At 44.8% G+C, this 21,181-nt stretch overlaps 1 protein-coding gene across 1 annotated transcript in view; it reads right to left on the bottom strand.

Annotated features, from left to right (window-relative positions):
* NLRC3 (NLR family CARD domain containing 3) overlaps window positions 1-14,250 on the bottom strand; it is a 45,868-nt gene extending 31,618 nt beyond the window's left edge. Inside the window, exons 1-3 of the mRNA XM_036739406.1 lie at window positions 14,111-14,250; window positions 11,798-13,606; window positions 9,030-9,116 (exon numbers count right to left, since the gene is read on the bottom strand). Of these exons, the coding sequence (XP_036595301.1) occupies window positions 9,030-9,116; window positions 11,798-13,606; window positions 14,111-14,247 (2,033 nt within the window). The 5' untranslated portion in view covers window positions 14,248-14,250. The remainder of the gene's footprint in view (window positions 1-9,029; window positions 9,117-11,797; window positions 13,607-14,110) is intronic.
* Window positions 14,251-21,181: the final 6,931 nt, after the last annotated feature.

The following is a 21,181-nucleotide window of genomic DNA, read 5'->3' on the forward strand; positions in this document are numbered from 1 at the left end:
CTCTCCTCTCCCCCTCCCTCAATGGAGGAGGCAAGAAATTTGGTGTAAAACCCAAATAATGAACTTCCTAAGTGTGATACCTGAGTAGCCAGCTATTGCTAGAAAAACCCTGCCCCCAGCCACTAACTGCAAACCCCAGTCCTGCTGTTTGGCGAGTGTGTTGGGCCCCTAAGACATTTCCAAGGAATGTAAGCTAATTACCAGGAAAGCCTAACGATCTTCCTTTAACTAACTGAGTGGGCTGAGAGACAACTCTATCTCTCGTCTCAACAAAGCCAGCTGGAGCATCCCTCAGTCTGCCTATGGCCTTGAAGGATGAAAGCCTCAGCCCCAGATATTCTTTTGAATTATGTGACTGTTCCTAGCTCTTATCTCATGAGTCATGTTGTGGGATGTATGGCAAACTGGACACAGAGATCCTGGGTTGTAATTCCAATTGACACTTTGTCAGCTATCTGATATGTTGTATTTACAATCTATTCAGGAGGTTCCTCTAACGGATCATGGTCATAAAAAGTGAAATAACACAGGCTTGCTGAGTCTGCAAAGTAACATATGTAAACTTCAAGAGATAATTAAGCACTGAATCCTGTGTTGTCTATATAAACTACCCTCTCCCTTTAAACGTGGTCATTTGCTTTGGGAATTTTCCCCGAATGACCGCTGGCTAATAAACTTCTCCATTCAAAACTTATACTCTGTGGCGTGTCTCACTCGCTTCTGGTAGAACATAAGGACAGGGACTTGGGCTCATCTATCTACCCCCACATGAGGCAAGGAGCACATGGCCCCAGCGCCCCGTGCACTCAGGAACGAATTGAGGAACAAACGCTTCCTTTGGCCTCCTTCCCCAACTTTTTCGATTTTAATAATAATAATAATAATAATAATAATAATGATAGCTAACATATATAGCACTTCCTATGTGCCAGTTATTGAGCCTCACAACCACCCTGGGAGAGAGGCGTGGTTACCATCCCCATTTCACAGACGAGCAAGCTGAGGTTAAGGGACCAGCTCAGGGTCAAATAGCCAGTAAATGTCTGAGGCCAGACTTGATCTCCAGTCTCCTTGCCTCCAGGCGGGTGCTTCTATCCGCTGCACCACCCAGCTGCCTACTTACTGGGGCCCAGAAGAAAAGTCATCTCTAGAGAGCCCTCCTTAATGCCCCCAGCTGAAAACATTCCCTCCTCTGACCTTGCAGAGCACCCCGTACTTTCCTTATAGTCTTTTGGGGGGGGCATCCAGACTTGTAATTTTATCAGTGTGGGTGTGTGAGGTAAATAAAATGTGAAGACTTCACAGGGAAGATATGTATAAATATATATATTATAATAATATATAAATAACATATATGTATATATATATATAAAGAAATGTTTAAAAATCAAGAAATAGGGAAGTGGAAAAATTCTGAGGCTGTGAGAGTCTGATGGCTCAGCCTCTGGGAAAGTTTACCCTGAAACTTTTTGTTCTTTCTTCTGGTTCTGGTTTAAAGATTTGCTCAATAAGAACAGGGTCAAGAACCTGTTTTTCTCTACTGTAAAGAATAGAGAGGGTCTCCCCCTTCCCTTTTCATATTCTCCTTCTTTAGATTTATAGATGTCACCTCAGTTGTAATCATTAACTAAGGGAATGGGAATTGGAGTTTCTGTGCCTCAATTTCCCGGTTCTTTGTCTAGCTTTCGTGCTCAGATTGTAAGCCCACCTCCCAGCCAATGGTGAGAAGGGTCAGAGGTGGACAGGAATTCTCTTGTGTTAGGTATAATTATGGGTACTTTGCCCCTTGTAAAGCGCCTCCCTTGCTGGATTTGTTCTAGCGGGGATGCCCAATTCTGGAGAATTGAATAAAATTTATTTCTGTTCCCATCCTGAGATGGCTCCTTATTAACTTTTAATTGGTGAGGGTCTTTCATCCCACACATTTTTGGTGGCTCGTCCTGGGATCTGCCCATTTCGTAAGCGAGACTCCTGATTGGCTCCGAGACTGGAGCACAGTCGGAGATTTCTCTGATTGTCTCTGGAACTGTTCAGGTATTTTGGCTTTGGCTGGGCAAAGTCCCAAAGGAGAGACTCAGTGGAACAGAAACCAAAGAGCTCTGATTCTAAAATTAAAATCCCTCAAGTGAAACTCCGGCCAGTGGAGAGAAAAATCAGTCATGTGAAGTTTTATGCATATAGCCCAGGGTGGGAGGGTAAGAGCTTGTGGGCCCAAGGGTCTTAATTAGATTGGGTACCGCCAAGTGACCCCCCTGGGTGACTGGGAGAAGCTGGACAACCAGCTTCTGTGGTTTTGAGAGTCATTGACTGGGAAGCTGTGGTAACGGGCCTCGTCTAAATTGAAATGGGGAAAAATTAAAGTCTGTTATTTCGGAGCGAGGATTTCCAGGTATACCGGTAGATAGTCTTTTAGGGAAAAAGCTTTTGGATTTCTGTACCTACCAGTCTGTGTTTCTGTCTGTGTGAATGAGTGAGCGTAGTCTGTCAGCAGCAGCAGCAGCAGGAACTGCAGCGACAGAGTGTTCAGTAAATTCCCCCTTGCCCCTCCCTATCCCACTGGCATTCCTGGGGAAACAGGTTGGGTATGTGGCTGTGGTTTGGTTAAAGTTTACCATTGTAAAGAGAAATACCTACAAGTTAAAGTGTACTCGTGGCGGGGGGGGGGGGGGGGGGCAGAGATTAATTTATGTTGAGAACAGGGAGAGAACAGGGTACTCGATGTTTATTAGAACCTCCGCTCAAGAGGCAGAGTTATCTGAGCAGGAGGAAGACTTAAAGGTGCATGGGAAAAAGTTCTTTTTGAACTTTTTTTTTTGCACTAAAAAGCCTCAAGATAAGAAATGGTTATAGCTCCTATAGAGAAAAAAGGAAGAAAGAAGAGGGGGGGAACTTTTCCCTCAGATCAAAGGGAGGTAGGCTAGACAAGTATTTTAACCCTTTTTCTGCCTACATAAAGACGAAAAATTTTTGTGTAATGGGACCCAACCAGAAAAGAACTGAACTAAATGTGAAAAGTGAAGATATGTCATTCCTAAGTTAATGCTTAAGATAAATTAGAGTTCATTTTACTATTTGTCACTTAAGTTTATGGGAAAAGGCAAGGAGAAACTGTGATTAAAAAAAAATCTGGAGCAGGAAGCTTAGAGTAAAAGGCTTGATAGCCTGAGTTAAAAATCCAACAGGTGAAGGTATAGAGAGATGGAAGGGATTATGTCCGCCCACCCTTTGGACTAGATTTGTGAGTGGGTTCTATTAAATTTAATATGAATATTGGTCCAGTATGTCTCTTTAAACTGATCTGGTTATAACAGGTGATTCCAAATTGTTTGCAAAATTTTCGCAAGAAAATGTGGACATGAATGGGGAACCAAAAAATTAAGGAAATATATGAAATTGTGGATAATAATTGTTTTAAGGGCTGGGCTATTAGAATTGTGTGGCCCTAAGAGAGTTAACTCACCGTTCAGTGAGGGGATGAGGGCGGAATTCACTCCTAGGAATAATATGGGAATCCCATAATTGTAAAAGTATTTGGCATACTGATTGGCAAAAACAAACGTTTAAGTTAAATATAATTGGTTCATGTGTGGATTTTCTCAGGTGTGAAGTTTATGTCAACGATGATAAGATGAAGGTGGAAACACATCCAGCCAGATTGGTAATTAATTAATTATGGTTTTAAAAGGTTTAAATACATGACATCTGTTGATGGTATTGTATTTCTAAAAAATTTGTTATATTGTTTGGAAAACATCTGTGTTGTTAGAGAGGCAACTTCTCTAAGTGTTGTTAAGTTGACAACTGTACTGTTAAAATAATGAAGGGTTTAGGAAACTGTTAAGTTATTTTATATGACCATGTCTTTTAAAGAAGTTTAATTTAAGAAATTATAAACTTCCAAGTTTTGTAGCAGCAGTTACTGGGATCCCTATTTGTACAATAAGTTGGGAAAACCTGGAAGTTTTACTGAAAGAGAGAGAACAACGGGGCCAGAAACTAGCTGACCTCTGAACCTGGCTTTTAAAGTCAGTAGGACTAATTTTTAGTAATTGGCTTTTAGGACTTTTTTTTAAATTAAAATTTGATTGTGAGGTCCTGGTAAAGCTTTAAAAAGGAAAGGTATCATGGAAAGATGACATGTATGATTCATGAGACCTCAGTATTAGGGTAGCTGATGGGAATATGCATATATATATGTTTATGTATATATATATATATAAGTGAATGTGTATGTATGTATATATCTATGTGTATATGTATGTGCATGTATGTATATATATGTGTATATATATTTTTATATATATATATGTATATATATATATATAAAAGAGAGAGAGCAGACACAGGGTGACTTGAAGGTGAAGGGAAGATATCTAAAAGAAATAAAATGAAATTAAGGGATGAGAGAGCAACATACTGAGAGAGGGAGATAGGGAGAGATAGAATGGGGTGGATTATCTCCCATAAAGGTGGCAAGAGGAAGCAGTTCTGTGGGAGGAGGGGAGAGGGCAGGTGAGGGGGGAATGAGTGAACCTTGCCCTCATCAGATTTGGCCTAAGGAGGGAATACCATACATACCCAATTGGGTATCTTACCCCACAGGAAAGAAGAGGGAGGAAGATAAAAAAAAATAAAAGGGGGGGATGATGGAGGGGAGGGCAGATGGGGGTGGAGGTAGTCAAAAACAAACATTTTGGAGAGGGGACAGGGTCAAGGGAGAAAATTCAGTAAAGTGGGATGGGTTGGGAAGGAGCAAAATGTAGTTAGTCTTTCACAACATGAGTATTGTGGAAGGGTTATACATAATGATACATGTGTGGCCTATGCTGAATTGCCCGACTTCTTAGGGAGGGTGGGTGGGAAGGGAAGAGGGGAGAGAATTTGGAACTCAACGTTTTAAAAACAGACATTCAAAAACAGCAACAAAAAAAAAAAGTTTTTGCATGCATCTGAAAAATAAGATACACAGGCAATGGGGCGTAGAAATTTATCTTGCCCTACAAGAAAGGAAGGGAAAAGGGGATGGGAGGGAAGTGGGGTGACTGGGGAACAGGGCAACCAGAATATACACCATCTTGGAGTGGGGGGAGGGTAGAAATGGGGAGAAAATTTGTAATTCAAACTCTTGTGAAAATCAATGCTGAAAACTAAATATGTTAAATAAATTTAAATTAAAAAAAAAAAAAGGAAAGGTATTTGTCAGAAAATGCTGTGATACCCAAAGTTGTGATACCCAAAGACATAGAAGGTTTTATGGGGGGAAATGGAAAAATCTGATTAATGCAAATATGTGAAATCTTGTTGTTTTTAGTCAAATAATTGGATAAATTGGTACTCTTGTATAGCCAAATGAAAAATAATATGGTTTCTAAAGTAATGATGGGAATAATTTGGGGAAAAGAGAAAAGAAGTTTTATGAGATAATATTGTTTACAAATGTAAGGTTGAATCATTATCCCATAGACTAAGGCTGGGACTTCAAGTTATATTGTATTTATGTGAGATAGGGTTTTAGATGTTTTAAAGTGATAGAAGAGCAATTAGGTATTAATACAAATAGTGCAATTAATTACTGGAACTAAATCAGAGACATGTGCAGTTCAGGAAAAAGAATTTCAAAGTAAGTCTCTTTAAGAGAGATAAGTTGTAGAATATTTTTGTATTGATGGGAAAAGTTAAAATGTGGATTTGAATTCATTCCATCGTCTAAAACATAAAGACAAAGTTATATGGTTCAATTCTTTCAGATCAGGCATAATTAGAGAATAGAAAAAATAGAGGAGAAACTGATGCAAATGTGTCAGAGCAATAACTTATGATCTTAATGGCAAGATTTTATGAACACGGGAGGAAATGCATGGAAGCGTTTTAGAGCTAGCTTTAAGGATGTTCCTTAAGCAATGTGAGATCATAATCATATTCTAAACCAATTATTAGAACTTGCTATTCAAAGACCTAATGGGACTATTAACTGACTGTTTTTCTGAGTGTAACTCCAGGTGTGAGTATCAAGGAAGGCTGACCCAGGATGTCAGCAGCCCTGTAGAAGGGCAGGCATGAGCTGGAGGTATGATTTCTTGGTAAAGTTGAGAGGGCAACTGTTCAGCATGTGCTGAAGTGGGACCCTCCTGACTTGATCCCCTTAACTGAAACCTGGCAGACTAGGCCTGGCTCAATGTAGCTTGCAGCTTGACACAACCTCTGCCTGGAGTTGATAGGAAGCTGGGGAAAATATGGTCCCCTTACTCTAAGTCCCTACTCTCTTGGTGGCAGATTTCTATAATCAGAAGGTTTTGTAAGTACACCAACAAATCTGTTAAAATAATTGATTATGGAACATCTCAGGCTACCGTAGGCCTGGGACTAGTGTTCCTGTGTGTGGCTCTGTATAAGTGAGGCTAGTTTATATTTTTGGTGGTGGTACGGAAACAATTATTAGGTCAAGGGCCGGTGAGAATATCATTTTGTTATTTGGTTAATATCAAGCTTGTCTAAGGTTTCGTTGCAAATAACAACATTAGAAGAACAATGGTTTGTGGCTTATTTTGTAATGCCATCAAAGAAACATGGCAGGACTAAAAGGTTGAGATTTATATGTACCGTTACTAAAAAATGGTTATTTACTATATTTATATATGTACTGGAGTATTATCCTCCTGGTGGGGAAATTAATAATGAGTCAATGTAAAGTATAGGAATTTGGGTTCTGATGTGAATTTATTAAACATGGCAGTTGGCCAAGGTTTCAATTTTGAATTTGTAAAAATGATCAGGGTATAATTATTAGAAACGGTAACTTAAAATTGGGCTAAGGTAACTTTTGTAGGAGAATGGACAGAAAGCTGGTTCCTCCAAGAAGAAGAAGCTGTGGAAGTGGCTGAAACAACCAAGAAGACTTTGTTGATGCTCCTTGCCAGACAGCTGTATGGAAGAGACTTTTGAAATGTAAAGGGATAATAATATTATAGTTTTCTTTTGGGACTGCCCCCTTTGATTTGTCAATATGTTGATCAGTCCTTCCCATATTTATTAAAAGGGTAGTGGGGATACCAGCACGATGGAAAGAAAATGTGGTATAAAGGCGTGATGAATGAAGAAGGTAGGTGGGTGGATAATACATATCAGCAATGGTGTGTGAAGACTTCAAAATGGGGTCAAGAAGAGGAAGGATTGTGTGAGGTAAACAAAATGTGAAGACTTCACAGGGAAGATATAAATATATATACATATCTATATCTACACTAAGAAATGTTTAAAAATCAAGAAATAGGGAAGTGGAAAAAGTCTGAGGCCGTGAGAGTCTGATGGCTCAGCCGCTGGGAAAGTTTACCCTGAAGCTTTTTGTTCTTTCTTCTGGTTCTGGTTTAAAGATTTGCTCAGTAAGAACAGAGTCATAACGACCTGTTTTCTCTACTGTAAAGAATGGAGAGGGTCTCCCCCTCCCCTTATCCTATTCTCCTTCTTTAGATTTATAGATGTCACCTCAGTTGTAATCATTAACTAAGGGAATGGGAATTGGAGTTTCTGTGCCTCAGTTTCCCAGTTCTTTGTCTGGCTTTCGTGCTCAGATTGTAAGCCCACCTCCCAGCCAATGGTGAGAAGGGTCAGAGGTGGACAGGAATTCTCTTGTGTTAGGTATAATTATGGGTGCTTTGCCCCTTGTAAAGCGCCTCCCTTGCTGGATTTGTTCTAGTGGAGGATGCCCAATTCTCGAGAATGGCTGAGATGGTTCCTTATTAACTTTTAATTGGTGAGGGTCTCTCATCCCACACGTGGCGAATGCCTAGTACAGAATTGCTCTTCACCGGGACAGAGCAGCTTCTCCTCTGTAACATGCAGACTGGGAGGGTGGCCCAGGGGCACTGGGGTGTTAAGTGATAAGTGCCCATGGCCACACAGCTGGTACAGGCAGGAGTCCGAGAGCTGAACTTGGGTCTTCTTGGCTCCCTGGCCAACCCTCCATCTACCAGGCCATGCTGCATCCCTTCAGCATCATGTTCTCATGGGGGTCTGCTCTGAACCTGAGTGAGTTCTGAATCCTGATTTTAGAGGCAGCTGGTGAGGCAGGGGGTGGAGAGCTGGGCCCAGAGTCAGGAAGGCCTGAGTTCATGTCTGACCTCAGACGCTTACTAGCTGTTTGACCCTGGGCAAGTCACTTAACTTTTGTCTGCCTCGGTTTCCTCAGCTGTAAAATTGAAACAATGATAATACCTACCTCCCAGTGTTGTGTGGATTAAATGAGATAATAACACCTAGCACAGTGTCTGGCACACAGGAGGTGCTTAATAAATGCCTATTTCCTGCCTTCCTCACATTCTTCTTCCCTCTCTTCCTTCCTCCTTCCTTCCCTCCCTCCTCCCTCCCTCCCTCATTCCCTCCCTCTCTCCTTCCTTCCCTCCTTCCTCCCCCCCCTTCCTGCCTTCCTTCCTTCTTTCCTTCCTTCCTTCCTTCCCTCCTCCCTCCCTCCCTCCTTTCCTCCTTTCTCCCTCCCTCCTTTCCTCCTTCCTTCCTCCTTCCTTTCCTCCTTCCTCCCTCCCTCACACCATCCTTCACTCCCTCCCTCCCTCCTTCCGTCCCTCCCTCCTTCCTCCCCCCCTTCCTGCCTTCCTTCCTTTCTTCCCTCCTTCCTCCCTCCCTCCCTCCTTCCCTCCCTCTCTCCTTCCTTCCTTTCTTCCCTAGTGAGCATATATTCATTATGTACACTCATATTTGTTACATCACCCTCCCCCTCCGGCTAGATTATAACCTCCATGAGGTGAGGACCTTCGTACCCAGCCCAGGACTTTGCAAATCAAGTGCTTAACATGAACAAAGGAATAAAGGAATGATCACCCACCCCGATCCAATTGATCTTTGGGGCCTATTCAGAAGCATCCCATCATTGGAGAGGGTGGGAAGGAGGCTGGTTCTCGCTGAATTGGGAGAGGGGGTGGGAAGGGGGAGGGCGGTCTCCCTGTCCTTGGGGGGTACCCAGGCCTGTCCTGTCCTGGGGCGGGGTACCAGGGCCTGGCCGCAGCTGCTGTTGTTACCTGATCTTCTGAATATGACAATCCTTGTTGCTCAGTACGCTGCCCAACAACTCCATCACACTGTCTTGTAACTGGTTGTTCTCCAGCCTGGTCGGGCAAAGCAGAGAGCAGATTTTTAACAGCAGGAGAGACAAGAAGTGTTCTCTTCTCCCGTCTCAATGACCAGGGTCACCTTGAGAAACTGGGAGCAGCACACCTTGGATGGCCAGGGTTTCTGGAGTGACTTAGAGAGAGTGGAAGGTAGAGTTAAGGGATGGGCCAGAGACACAGGAGATCAGACAGCTGGTTTATAGTGGATCAAGGCCAAGGTCCAGATCTTAACCCTGGATTTCTGACTCCCGGGCCAGGACCCTTTCTCACCTTCCCCACCCCAAAGAGCCTCAGTGACCTCTCTGCAGAGCCAACAAAAATGTCCAGCTCTCTCCCAAGAGTACATGGCAAGGCCGACTGACTGGCCATTCTTAGGGCATGTTGCCTGGGTCCTCTGGTAACTGGCTACCCTAGAGAGCACTTACCTCTCTCAGATACCAGCCCTTGGATCACTTGGCAACTGCTCCCACTTAACTCCATGTAAGAAATGGGCGGAGGAGTTTTGTTTCCACAGAACTAAAGGTGTGCTTCCCCGCCCTCCCCCACCCCAGCTTTAGCAGAAACCAGGCCTCAAGATCGGTCAGGTGAGAGGTCAGAGGCTTGTACGCATGTGCATACTTTTTGAGAAGGCAGTCTGGGGAATTAGAGAGGCCAAACCCACTTGAACCTGTTCAAGCTTATCTAGGGTCTGGTCTTGGTCAAGAATCCAGGCCTACTGATTTGCATAATTTGCATATGTTAAAGAGGGAAAGTAGGGGAAGTAAAAGAATGTAGTTTAATTCTAAACTAAGACAAGGAAAATCCAATTAACTTCACTTTTGCTTCTGTATCCTTATTATCCTATCTCTATAAACTGTATAACCTAGGAAAACTATGTAAAAAATAAAGATTGTAAACTAACCGTGACTCTAGCAGGAGTGGAGGGAATGGTTACCCCTGCTCCTGCAGCTATATCAGCGAGAGTGTTCCTGTGAGCACTACACCTGCTCTCTTGAGGAGTGTAATAAAAGCCTTCCTCTGCCTACTCTGGTCCTGAGTTCTTTGGGTGAGAATGGGCAAATCACATGGATCTTCTTAAGGTCAAGTGAAGGGAAGCAATGGGCAGTGGAAACTCATACTGGTCTTACTCCTGGATCTTGCCTTGGGGTGTCCTGTGATCTCCACTGCTGCGTTAAGAGGGCTACCACTCCTGATTCCCTTGGGGAACCCTGTGGTCTGCACAGCCTTCTTAAGGGAACATCACTTGTATCTTCCGCCCCTGTCTCGGGAGCCTTGTGACTTGTGATGGCATCACTTGGGTTCTCCTTACGGTCTGACCCCCTAGAAGCCCTGTGATCCCCACAGATTAAGGGGGGTGGGGCTGCCACTTGGCCTTCCTCTGGGAGTCCTATGGTCTGTACAGCCTTCCTTAAGGATTATCACAGGATTCTTCCTCAGGACTTTGGCCCTGCCTAGGAAGTCCAGTGATACCCAAAGCCGGGTGTTCTCACAATTTGGGGAAGTCCAGTGATCCCCAAAACCACGTCTGTTACATCCATGTCTAGCTTCTTGCCAGAAACTGTGAGTGGTATGACAAATACTCTCATCGCTTGTAGGAGATCAATGGGCATGGACCACAGAATAAGTACCGCCATGCACGCCCAAATCTTAGGAGAACTTTAGGAGTTCCTGATGTAGTTATTGGAAGGGGCGGCCCAGAATCTGGAGGACCAGGTTAGTTTTCTGAAATTGTCACAGAATAAGAACCATGTGAGGGGTGTGAGCACTTCTGGGGCTCTTCTAACAGGTTCAGACTCTGGGACATTCTGAAGACTTTTCTGGAGGGTCCTAGAACCTCTGAAAGGACTCTGAAACTGTTCCCCTCCCCTGGCCCACCCCAAACAAAGGACTCTGGATCTGAAATCAATAGATCTGATGAACTGATATTCCTAAAGCACAGGTCTAATGGGTTGCTACCCTGCTCAAAAAGCTTCAGTGGCTCCCTATTATCTCTAGGATCAAATGCTTGTTTGGTGTCTAAGGCCACCAACAATCTGGCACCACCGACTTCCAGGCTCATTACACCTTACTCCCCTTCAGGAATGTCCCATTCTAGCCAAACTTAATATTTCCTCTATAAGATATTCTGTCTCCTGCTTCTGGGCCCACGTCAGGTCTCCCATGCCTGGACTGCTTTCCTTCCTCATCTCTGCCTCCTAGAGCCCAGAGCTCTCCTTCAAGAGGCCTTTCCTGACTCCCCCAGCTGCTCCTCCCTGCCCAATTCACCTTATACTTCTTTCACAAGTATCCTGCATTTACCACCTATAAACATATGAGAAAGTAAGCTTCTCGAGGGCAGGGGTTTAGCACAATGCCTGTCTGGCACATGTTAGATCTTAATAAATGCCTGTTGGTTGATTGATTGAGAGTGCTAGAACCTCCAAGGAGGGGCATTCTCATGGCCTGGCATCATGTCCAGTGGCTGCTACTGCCTCTCTGGATTCTGTGAGGAGAGGGTGGGCAAGAAATGGGCAGGGTGAGGAAGACAGAGAATGGGCAGGGCTGTTCTCCTTTTGGTGTGGGAAAGGATAAAAGCATTCAGGCTCCTCATTTTTCCTCTGCATCTCTGACCTTGCCCCACCACCCCATGCCCAGAGAAGTCCACAGGAAAAATGCCCACTACATCCCACTATGGGCACCTGAGTTTCCTGCAGTAGAGGAGCTGGGGCAGCAGGCTCTTGAGGATGGCATAGTTGAGGCACCTGCTAAGGTTGGTCTCCTGGGCACAGACCTCAGAGACCTGCAAGAGGTAGGCCAGAGCCGAGCGGTGCATGGGATCCAGCAGCCCAGCCAGGCTCTCACTCTCTAGGGCCTCCTCCACAGCCCTGGCCAGCTCTGTGTGCTGCAGTTCATGCAGGCACCGTAGGACATTCACAGTGCGGGAGGAGATAGATGCATCAGCCCTGAGGTAGCCCTGCAGGTGGGACACAGCCTGGTCCCGATAGCTGCTGTGCTCATCCCGCCCCAGGAACCAGCCGGCCAGCAAGGAATTGACCTGTGGGGAGAGGAGACCTGAGAGGAAGCGTAAAAACACATCCAACTGCCCATTGTCCTCCTGGAACGCCCGCTGCGCAGCATTCCTGAAGTGGGTGAGAAAGCCGAGCTTGGGCCAGGACATGCCGCCCTCGGTGAAGAGGTCAAAGATTGCCCTCTTGGCTGCACTATAGTAATAAGCAGCAGCGGCAAATTCTTGCAAGGCCAGGTGGATGAAGCAGTAGGCAGAAGACGTGGCAGTGTCTTCCCGTATGAGGAAGTGGCCGCACAGGCTGCTCTGTAAAAGGGGGAGGTCAACACCGAAAGCTTTCATGTCCTGTTCATAAAACACATACTTCTTTCTGAGGAGGCCATGGAAGGCCAGTCGGCCCAAGGTCCCCATCATCTTCCTGCCACTGTGTACGGCCTGCTCGATCCTTGGGCTTTCCCTCGGCCTGTCCTGTCCCTCCCCACACAGGGCCATCTTGAAGTACCATGCATAGATCTCAGAGAGGGTCCTTGGAGGTACCAACTCCGAGGCTTGGCACCCCAATCCACTCCTGACCAGGTAACCCAGCACTGTCCCACATAGCCAGCAGAAGGAAGGGATGGTGCACATGAGATACAGGGCCTTGTTGGCTTGGATGTGACTTAGGATTTGGCCGGGGAGTTCATGACTATCAGGAAACATCTGGTTCAAATAGCTCTGGATCTCCAGTTCATTGAATCCCCGGATCTCAGTCATCCGGTCCACCAACCCCCCTGGAATCTGGCCGGCAGCTGTTGGGCGGGACGTCACCCAGACTGCGACTTCTGGAAAGAGGTTCCCACGGATGATGTTAGTGACAAGGTTGTCCACTGGGATCTCTTTCTTGGGGTCGGTGCAAGCCACCGCGTTGGAAAAATCCAAAGGTACTTTGAATTCATCCAGCCCATCTAGAATGACCAGGACCTGTCCAGAACCTGAGTGTGTTGGCCCTGTCTCACCCATGTGGGGAAAGGCTGAGCGGATAAGTCTCTCTGCAGACAGCTTCTCATAAGTGTTGAGCTCCCGGAAATTCAAAGGCAGCACCAAAGAGATGTCCTTCCCGATCTCCCCTCGGGCCCACATGGAGACGTATGTGGTCACCAGCGTAGTCTTGCCAATGCCGGCTACCCCAACGGTCACAGAGATCCGGGGAGAAATAGAAACTTTGGAGAGAGGTAAGAAGAGTCGCTCCAAGGGGATTGTTTTGGACACATGCCTCTGGCCCCGAGTGGCCTCAATCTGGGTGAAGTCATGCTCTTTCAGTTGGAGATCTGTCAAGCCCTCCACTAACAGTAAGTTGGTCAATCTTTCTGAGGCAGCTTTCTCTGACAGGAGGCCTATGTCCACACCGACTCCATATTTGCTCAGCAGAGCCTCCAAGTGCTTCTGCATCCCAGAATCTGCAGAGATAGGACAGGGGATGAGAGGGGCAGCTAGGTGGCGCAGTGAGTAGAGCATCGGCCCTGGAGTCAGGAGGACCTGAGTTCAAATGTGACCTCAGACACTTGACACACTTAGTAGCTGTGTGACTTTGGGCAAGTCACTTAACCCTAATTGCCCTGGCTTCCCCCCTCCAAAAGAAAAAAGACAGAAAAAAAAGATAGGGGATGAGTTTGGGACTTGGTCAGAAAGAGGAGTTCTCAATGAATTCCTTTCATTCTGGATAGATATGAAACCAGAAAAACCTATAGGATAACCCCAATTCCTTCCCTGTGAGTAGGGAGAGGGAGAAGTAAAAAGATCAGAGCTGGGGAGGAGTTTACCCAATGGATCATGGAGGCGAAGAGAGACAAGGGAGGGATAAGGAAGGGAGATGAGTGAAAGAGGAGGGAAGAAGGGAGCAAGGAGAAGTGGAGAAAATGAGTGCTATATCTCCTCCCCATCCTCCTTCAGGTACTGCCTACCATAGGCAGTATTGTGGAGGTTGAGCTGGGCAGTAGAATTCTCCGTGAAGTCCTGGCCAGCCTGGGAGCCCTGGCTGCCCTTCCCAGCCAGCAGATCGATGAGCACCTTCACCTTCTGGGTGGGGGAACTGGCCCCCTGAACAAGGCTGAACTCCTCCTCTCTCAGTACTTCCTGCTTTCTCATGGAGCCCAGAATCTCCTCCAGAAGATGCAAGATGACTTGAACCAGCTGCTTATGGTGCCAATGCATCCAGGTACCTGTCCTAGAGGTGGGGGATGGGGGGGAAGGGAGAGAGACAGAGACAGACAGAGAGACAGAGACAGAGAGACAGAGACAGAGGGACAGAGAGAGACAGAGGGACAGAGAGAGAGACAGAGACAGAGAGAAAGAGAAAGAGAGACAGAGACAGAGAGAGAGACAGAGACAGAGAGACAGAGACAGAGAAAGAGAGAGAGAAGGAAAGGCAGAGAAAAGAGACAGGTTAGGTGAAGGAATCTGTAGGGACAGACCTCGTCTACCTCTCATAGGACAATAGTTAGGGTGAGGGAACCTGCACTCTTAGGGTTCAAGGAGTAACACCCAAATGCCTGGACACTACCCAGTGTCCATGTGTCTTAGAGGTAAGCTTGGCCTACGTGTGGGAAGACTGTCCCAAATACATGAGATTGTCCCATGAGAGTAGCTCCCAAATACAAAGAGAGAACTTTGTGACAGCTAACTCTCCAGTATATGCTAGGGGTCTTATACAATCCAAAGGGCTTTAACTCCCATGAGATAAGAGACAGCCTCAGTGTTTCTGCTGAGACTCCAGAGATTCAAATGACTGGGTAGGCAGTCCTAGGGGGCCACCTCCTCCGTGCTTTCCATTCCAGCCAAGGCAGATTTAATCGGGGAGCCTAACTCCAACCCTGTCTACAAACAAGCAATGTAGTATGGTGGGAAAACCCTCGATTGGGAATCTGAAGACCTGGGTCCAAATCTTGGCTCTGCTATTTATTCCCTGTGTGACTTTGGGCAAATTACTTCATAGCTCTGTGCCTCAGTTTCCTCATCTGCAAAATGTGGGAATTGAGCTAGACGCTCTTCAAGGTCCGTTCTAGATCCAGTCATTATGATGCCCTGGTTACATGGCAAAGGCAGAAATCCTGTCGGGGACTCCACTTACCTTCCATCAAAGAAAATCCAGGTGTTCTACAGAAAAGGTAGTTCTAGGCCTGCAGCGGAAGCCATGATGCCCTTTCCAGTGAGGACCCTCTCCAACAGCATCAGGGTCCCAGGGGTTGGGCTTTATCAAGTCTCTGTCCATGGTTCTAGGAAAGAATATGAAGTGATGACAGAAACGCACAGGAACCGTTGATTAGCCCTCAGATCTGCTCCTCGGAGGAAGGAATCAGGATCAGGATCTTAGACTTCAAGCTAGAAGGGGACTTAGAAGCCACTCAATCTTACTCCCTCACTTTACTGATGAGGAAACTGAGGCACAGAGAAATGAAGTGACTTTCCCAAGGGTCACATAATCTAGTGTCTGAGGTAGGATCTGAACCCAGGTCTTCTTTAGTCTAAGTTCATTTTACTCTCCACTGCTCGCAGCATAGTAGGAAGCTAACAGATGTGGAGAAACTCATTCTGGAGGGACTGCTCCAGAAACCCTTCTTCCACAACCAGTTAGAAAAAGAGCATCCTACTGTGTGTTGGCCTCAGGTGGGTCTCCCTGCTTCACGTCTCTCCAAACTCCAGTCCATCCTCCACTCAGCTGCCCAAATTATCCTCCTAAACAGCATGTCTAGTGGTGTCACTCCTCTACTCTATAAACTCCAGGGGCTCCCTGTTGCCTCAAGGAACAAATATAAAATCCTCTGTTTGGCTTTTGAAATCCTTTATATCCTGACTTCTTTCTACCTTTACAGTTTTCTTACTCTTGACTCCCGCCTACACACACATAATCTATGATCCAGTGTCCTTGTCTTTTTGCTGTTCTTCACACCTGATGCTCTATCTCCTGACTCTGGGCATTTTCATTGGCAGTTGTCTCCCTAAACCCCCACCCCCATGCTGGGAATGTTCTCCCTGCTCGCCTCTTTGCACCTTCTGGCTTCCTTCAAGATCCAGCTCAGATCCCACCTTCTGCAGAAGGCGGATATCCTGTATCTTCAATTTTTTACATTTTGTTTTTCCCATTGGAGTGTGAGTTCCTTAAGGCATAGATCATGCTTTTATTATTCTTTGCGCCCCTAGTTCTCCTAGGCACATTGTATATGCCCTCAATAAAGATATTATATATGTATTATTTTACATTATATATTTATATATCAATGTGTTTATACTGTATTATATTGATATGTAATTACATTAATATATACTATTAATGTATAAGCACTTAATAAATGCCTTCTGTTTGTGGAGCCCTGGACTGAGCAGGAAGAGACTAACTCACATGCACACGGCCCTTTACGTTTGTTATTACCAGTAATCATAATTCCCATTTCTGCGGCACTGTGAGATCTGCAAAGGGCTTTCTTCGTAACAACTTACAAGGTAGGGGCAGGACGAGCATTATTCAGACCCCGATCATGACAATCCCAACTACCATTTTACTGATGAAGAATCTAAGGCTTTTGCTGATTCCTCTCACCTGCTGGTGTCCTGCTTTCCAAACTACCTCGTAATTAGTTACTTGGCATATATTTGTCTATATTCACTTCATGCTGTAGATATTTGTATGTATCCTCATTGGCTCCTCCCATCAGAATGTAAGTTCCTTGCAAATGGGGGGAGTTTCCTGGTACTTACATGTGCCTAGCACAGTGTCTGACCCACAGTGCGTGCTTACTCAGTTTTTGTCGATTGATTAACTGTGGTTCAAAGATTAGTAGACCCAAGGTAGTAAGGGGTAGGGGGGACACTTAGAACTTGAGCCCCAACCTTCTGTTTCCAAACCTACATCTCTTTCCACTACACCTACTTTCAGGGAGCTTACAATCAATTGGAGAAGATAGTCTAGCCACGAATCTAAGAACATTCGTGATGGCCCCCTGAATATATATACCCAATGGCGAACATGAGCACGTAGTCTCTTCGGAGAGCAGAAATAGCAAGGTGGGGGCAGGGTAAGTACATGCGTTCCAAAGGCAGGATGGGACTGAGGGCATTGAGATGAGAGGGGCATCAGAGGATGCATTTAAGCCTAAAATGTTTCCGAATCCACGGGGCTGCAGAGAAAGGGGGCCGAGATAGTTCACAAAGGAAGGCAGGAGACTGGAGTCATAGACCTAGAGCCGGGAGGGGCCATAGAGGTCATCTAGTCCAACCCCCTCACTATGCAGAGGAGAAAAGCGAGGACTAGCTCGGTTAGTACCCTTGCTCAAAGACCACACAGCTAGAAAGCCCCAGAGCTACGGTCAGACGGAAGGTTTTGCTACTGCAGATTCAATGCTCTTTTCACTGTAACATGAGTATGTGATAGTCACAAGAGGGATGCATTGTAAACTCCGAACCAGATAAGGCAGTCACTGGAGATGCTGGGTTAACACCCCAACCACCGGATGCTAACAAAGAGATACATACAAGTACCGAGTAAAGGAGGAAGTAGACGTGGGGAGGGTGTGGCAGAGAGGGCTTCTCTAAAGAGTGGAAGAACCAGAATCAGAAAGAGGGTCCTGAAGTCGGGACTGTACGGGAAGTCCTGCTGTGATGGCTCACTCGCCAGCGTGGCTTGAACTTGGTTTCTCAAATGCTATGCCAAGCAACACCTCACACCAAACTCCACAATACATTCTAAAATCTAAATGGATATGTGATCTTAATATAAAAGATCATACCACAAAACAATTAGAAGAGAAATAGGTTGTGTACCTCTCACATCTATGGGTAAGAGATGTATTCTTTTTTTTTAAGCATTTAAAAAATTTTTGAATTCCAAATTCTCTCCCTCCCTATGCCCCTCCCCCACCCATTGAGAAGACAAGCAGTATGATACCCATTACACATGTGATTTTTTTAGCATTATTTTTTCTAAATTTTGAGCAAGAGATGTATTATTTTTTTTTAAATTTCATTGATTTATTTTTAGTTTACAACATTCAGTTCCACAAGGTTTTGACTTCCAAATTTTCTCCCCCTCCCTTTCCTCCCTTCTCCCCCCTTCCCCAAAACAGCATGCAATCTGATATAGGTAAGAGATGTATTCTTAACCAAACAAGATCTAGACACAATTACAGAAGATAAATAATTTTGAGTATTTGAAACTGAAAAGGTTTTGCACAGACAACATTAATGCATCTAGGATAAAAAGGGAAATGACTGAGTGGGAGGAAAATATTTGTATCAGATTTCTCTGATAAGGGCTTGGTATCCAAGATACATGAACAATCAATAAATATGTAGAAGACTGATGGTGATTCTCCAATAGATAGTCAAAGCATACAAATAAACAGTTCTCAAAAGAACTGCAAAGCATTTACAACCACATGAAAAAATTCTCCAAATCACTAATAAGAGAAATGCAATCAAAGCAATTTTGACGTTTACCTCACACCCTGAAAATTGGCAAAAATGACAAAAAATGGCAACAGTCAATGTTGGAGGTGGAGTGGGAAGATAGACACACTGATACAGTGTTGGTGGAGCTGTGGAATGGTACAGCCATTTTGGAAAGCAATTCAGAATTATGAAAATAAAGTGACTAAAATGTATATACCCTTTGAACCAGAGACTCCATTATTGGGCTTATACCCTAAGGAAGCCTTTTATAATAAAAGAAGTTCCCATATATTCAAATGCTACACCAGTGGAGCACAAATTCTGGTAGAGCATACCGATCTGGAGAGGTTTTGTGTATGGGCCAGTGATGGAGTATGCCGATCAACTAGCATTTATTAAGAATGTACTATGTCTTGGCACTGTGCTAAGTACTGAGGGATACAAAAAAGGCAAAAAACAGTCTCTGATCTCAAGAAGCTCACAATCTAACGAGGAAAATAACATGCAAATAACTTTGTGTGAACAAGACAAATACGGGATAAATTGGGGGCAATCTCAGAGGGAGTAGTCTCAAAAAAACAAGATTAAGGAAAATTGGGAAAGGCTTCTTACAAAAGGTGAGACTTCCACTAGGTCCTGACAGAAGCTGGGGCAGCAAGGAAAGGAGATGAGGAAGGAGAATATTCCAGGCACGAAAGAAGGCCTGGAAAAATGCTCAGAGAAAGGAGACTGAGTGTTGTTCTCCAGGAAGAGCAAGGGGGCTGGTGTCATTGCGTATGTGGAGCGGAGTGAGGTGTGATGAGATTGGAAACGTAAGAAGGCTATGAAGGGCTCTGACAGCCAAAGAGAATTTTGTATTTGATCTAGGAGGTGACAAGGAGTCGCCAGAGTTTTTCAAATGGTGAACAGAGTGGGAGGGGTTGATATGATTAGATCATTGTTTTGGGAAGATCGGTTTGGCAGCTGTAGGTATCAAAAGGATCGTCGCAAAAAGGAAAATTACAAGCGATAACTTTTTTGGTCACCAGAACTCAGGAAGAAATATTTACTAGTTCCCAAATGAGAAGCCATCAAAGGATATGAATAGGCAGTTTTGAAAGGAAGAAATCCAACAACCATATGAAAAGATGCTCCAGATCGCTAATAATTAGAGAAATGCACATCAGCACAATGACCCAGCACGATTCCAGAGGACTCATGACAAAACATATTACTCGCTTCTATAGGGAGAAGTGACAGGCTCAGCACAGATGGAGGCATATTTTTTTTTGGATACGGCTAATGAGGAAATCTGTTTTTCTTCACTGTAACATTTGTAACAGATTTTGTTTTTCTTGCTTTCTCCATGGGTCGGGGTAGGGTGGGAGAGGGCAGTGGAGGGAGAGAATTTAGAACTAAAAATAAAAGAAAATGGAATTTTTAAAAAATAGTATATTCAGAGCTGTCGACAAATAAATTGACTCGGTAGGCGCAGTAGGGAATAAGTGGAAAGAGCTGTAGACTTGGAAGCAAGAGAGATGTGGATTCAAATCCAGCTTCTAAAATTTATATGCTGTGTGACCATGGTCAAGCCACTTAGCCTGAGCCTTGGTTTCCCTATTTCTATATATCTCATAAGATGATAGCCATGGCACCAATCTCACAGAGTTACCTTGAAGCTCAAATATAGCCAGAGTGCTTCACAAACTTAAAAGCACTATATAGATGCCACCTCCTATTACGAAGACTGGCTATTGTGTGCATTTGGTTGAGGCAGGACACGTGATGGTGTAAGCTGGCAGACACTACTGAGTTTGGTGGTGGGAGGAGATACGTGACATTCTGAAGGGGAACTGAGGTAGGAATTTATACAAACAAAAAATGGTTATTGAAGGCCAGAGGGTGGGTGGAGCTGATAACAGCTGTCTACCACTACAGCCCCAAAACCAGGATGCTAGGCAGGACTCTGTTTACCCACCGAGATCTCTTGGCTAGCAAGAGGACTCCAAACTACAAACCCCAGCATGCTTAGCAAGGAACTAGTTCCTCCATGAAGTCCTCAGCCTAGACAGAAGAGTTAGTCTAAATAGCTGTTCTGTCTTCAATCCACCTGACCGCATTAGCAAGGGAATATAATGAATGCGGGGTGATGTGACAGCGTGAGTGAGAGGGATCTATTAAGCGCTTAAGGAAGAAGAGGAGGGAAAAGGAAGATACCATGGGCATCAAACCCTGCTCTAACCCCAGCTTCCAACTTCAAGGACAGCAAGGACAGAGAAATGTCTCCATTTCTCTAGGCCTATCCCCTGGCACTTCCGCCTCCCCGGTCTTTTTTAAACAGAGTACCAATAGCAAGTGAATGCCTTCTTCTGCTTGGTCAGATAGGCAGAGAGGAAATCCTGAGGGTGCAAAACAACTGTGGTTTCTCAGAAAGATCAGATGGGTCAGGTTGGCCTCAAGGTTTCCCTAGACGACAAAGTGGGGGAGGGAAAGTGTTTTGACACTCACTGCCTGATGAGAGAAAGCACTTAATGGATGCTTATGGAATTGGGTTAAATTGAACTGAATAAAATGGGGGAGGGAGGAAAGAGGGATCTGAAAGCTTTTTTTAACCTTTAAAATGATGTCTTAATATTCCCCAATGTTATAAACCACATAT

Source organism: Trichosurus vulpecula, chromosome 9, assembly GCF_011100635.1.
Source record: "Trichosurus vulpecula isolate mTriVul1 chromosome 9, mTriVul1.pri, whole genome shotgun sequence".
Lineage (NCBI taxonomy): Eukaryota > Metazoa > Chordata > Mammalia > Diprotodontia > Phalangeridae > Trichosurus > Trichosurus vulpecula.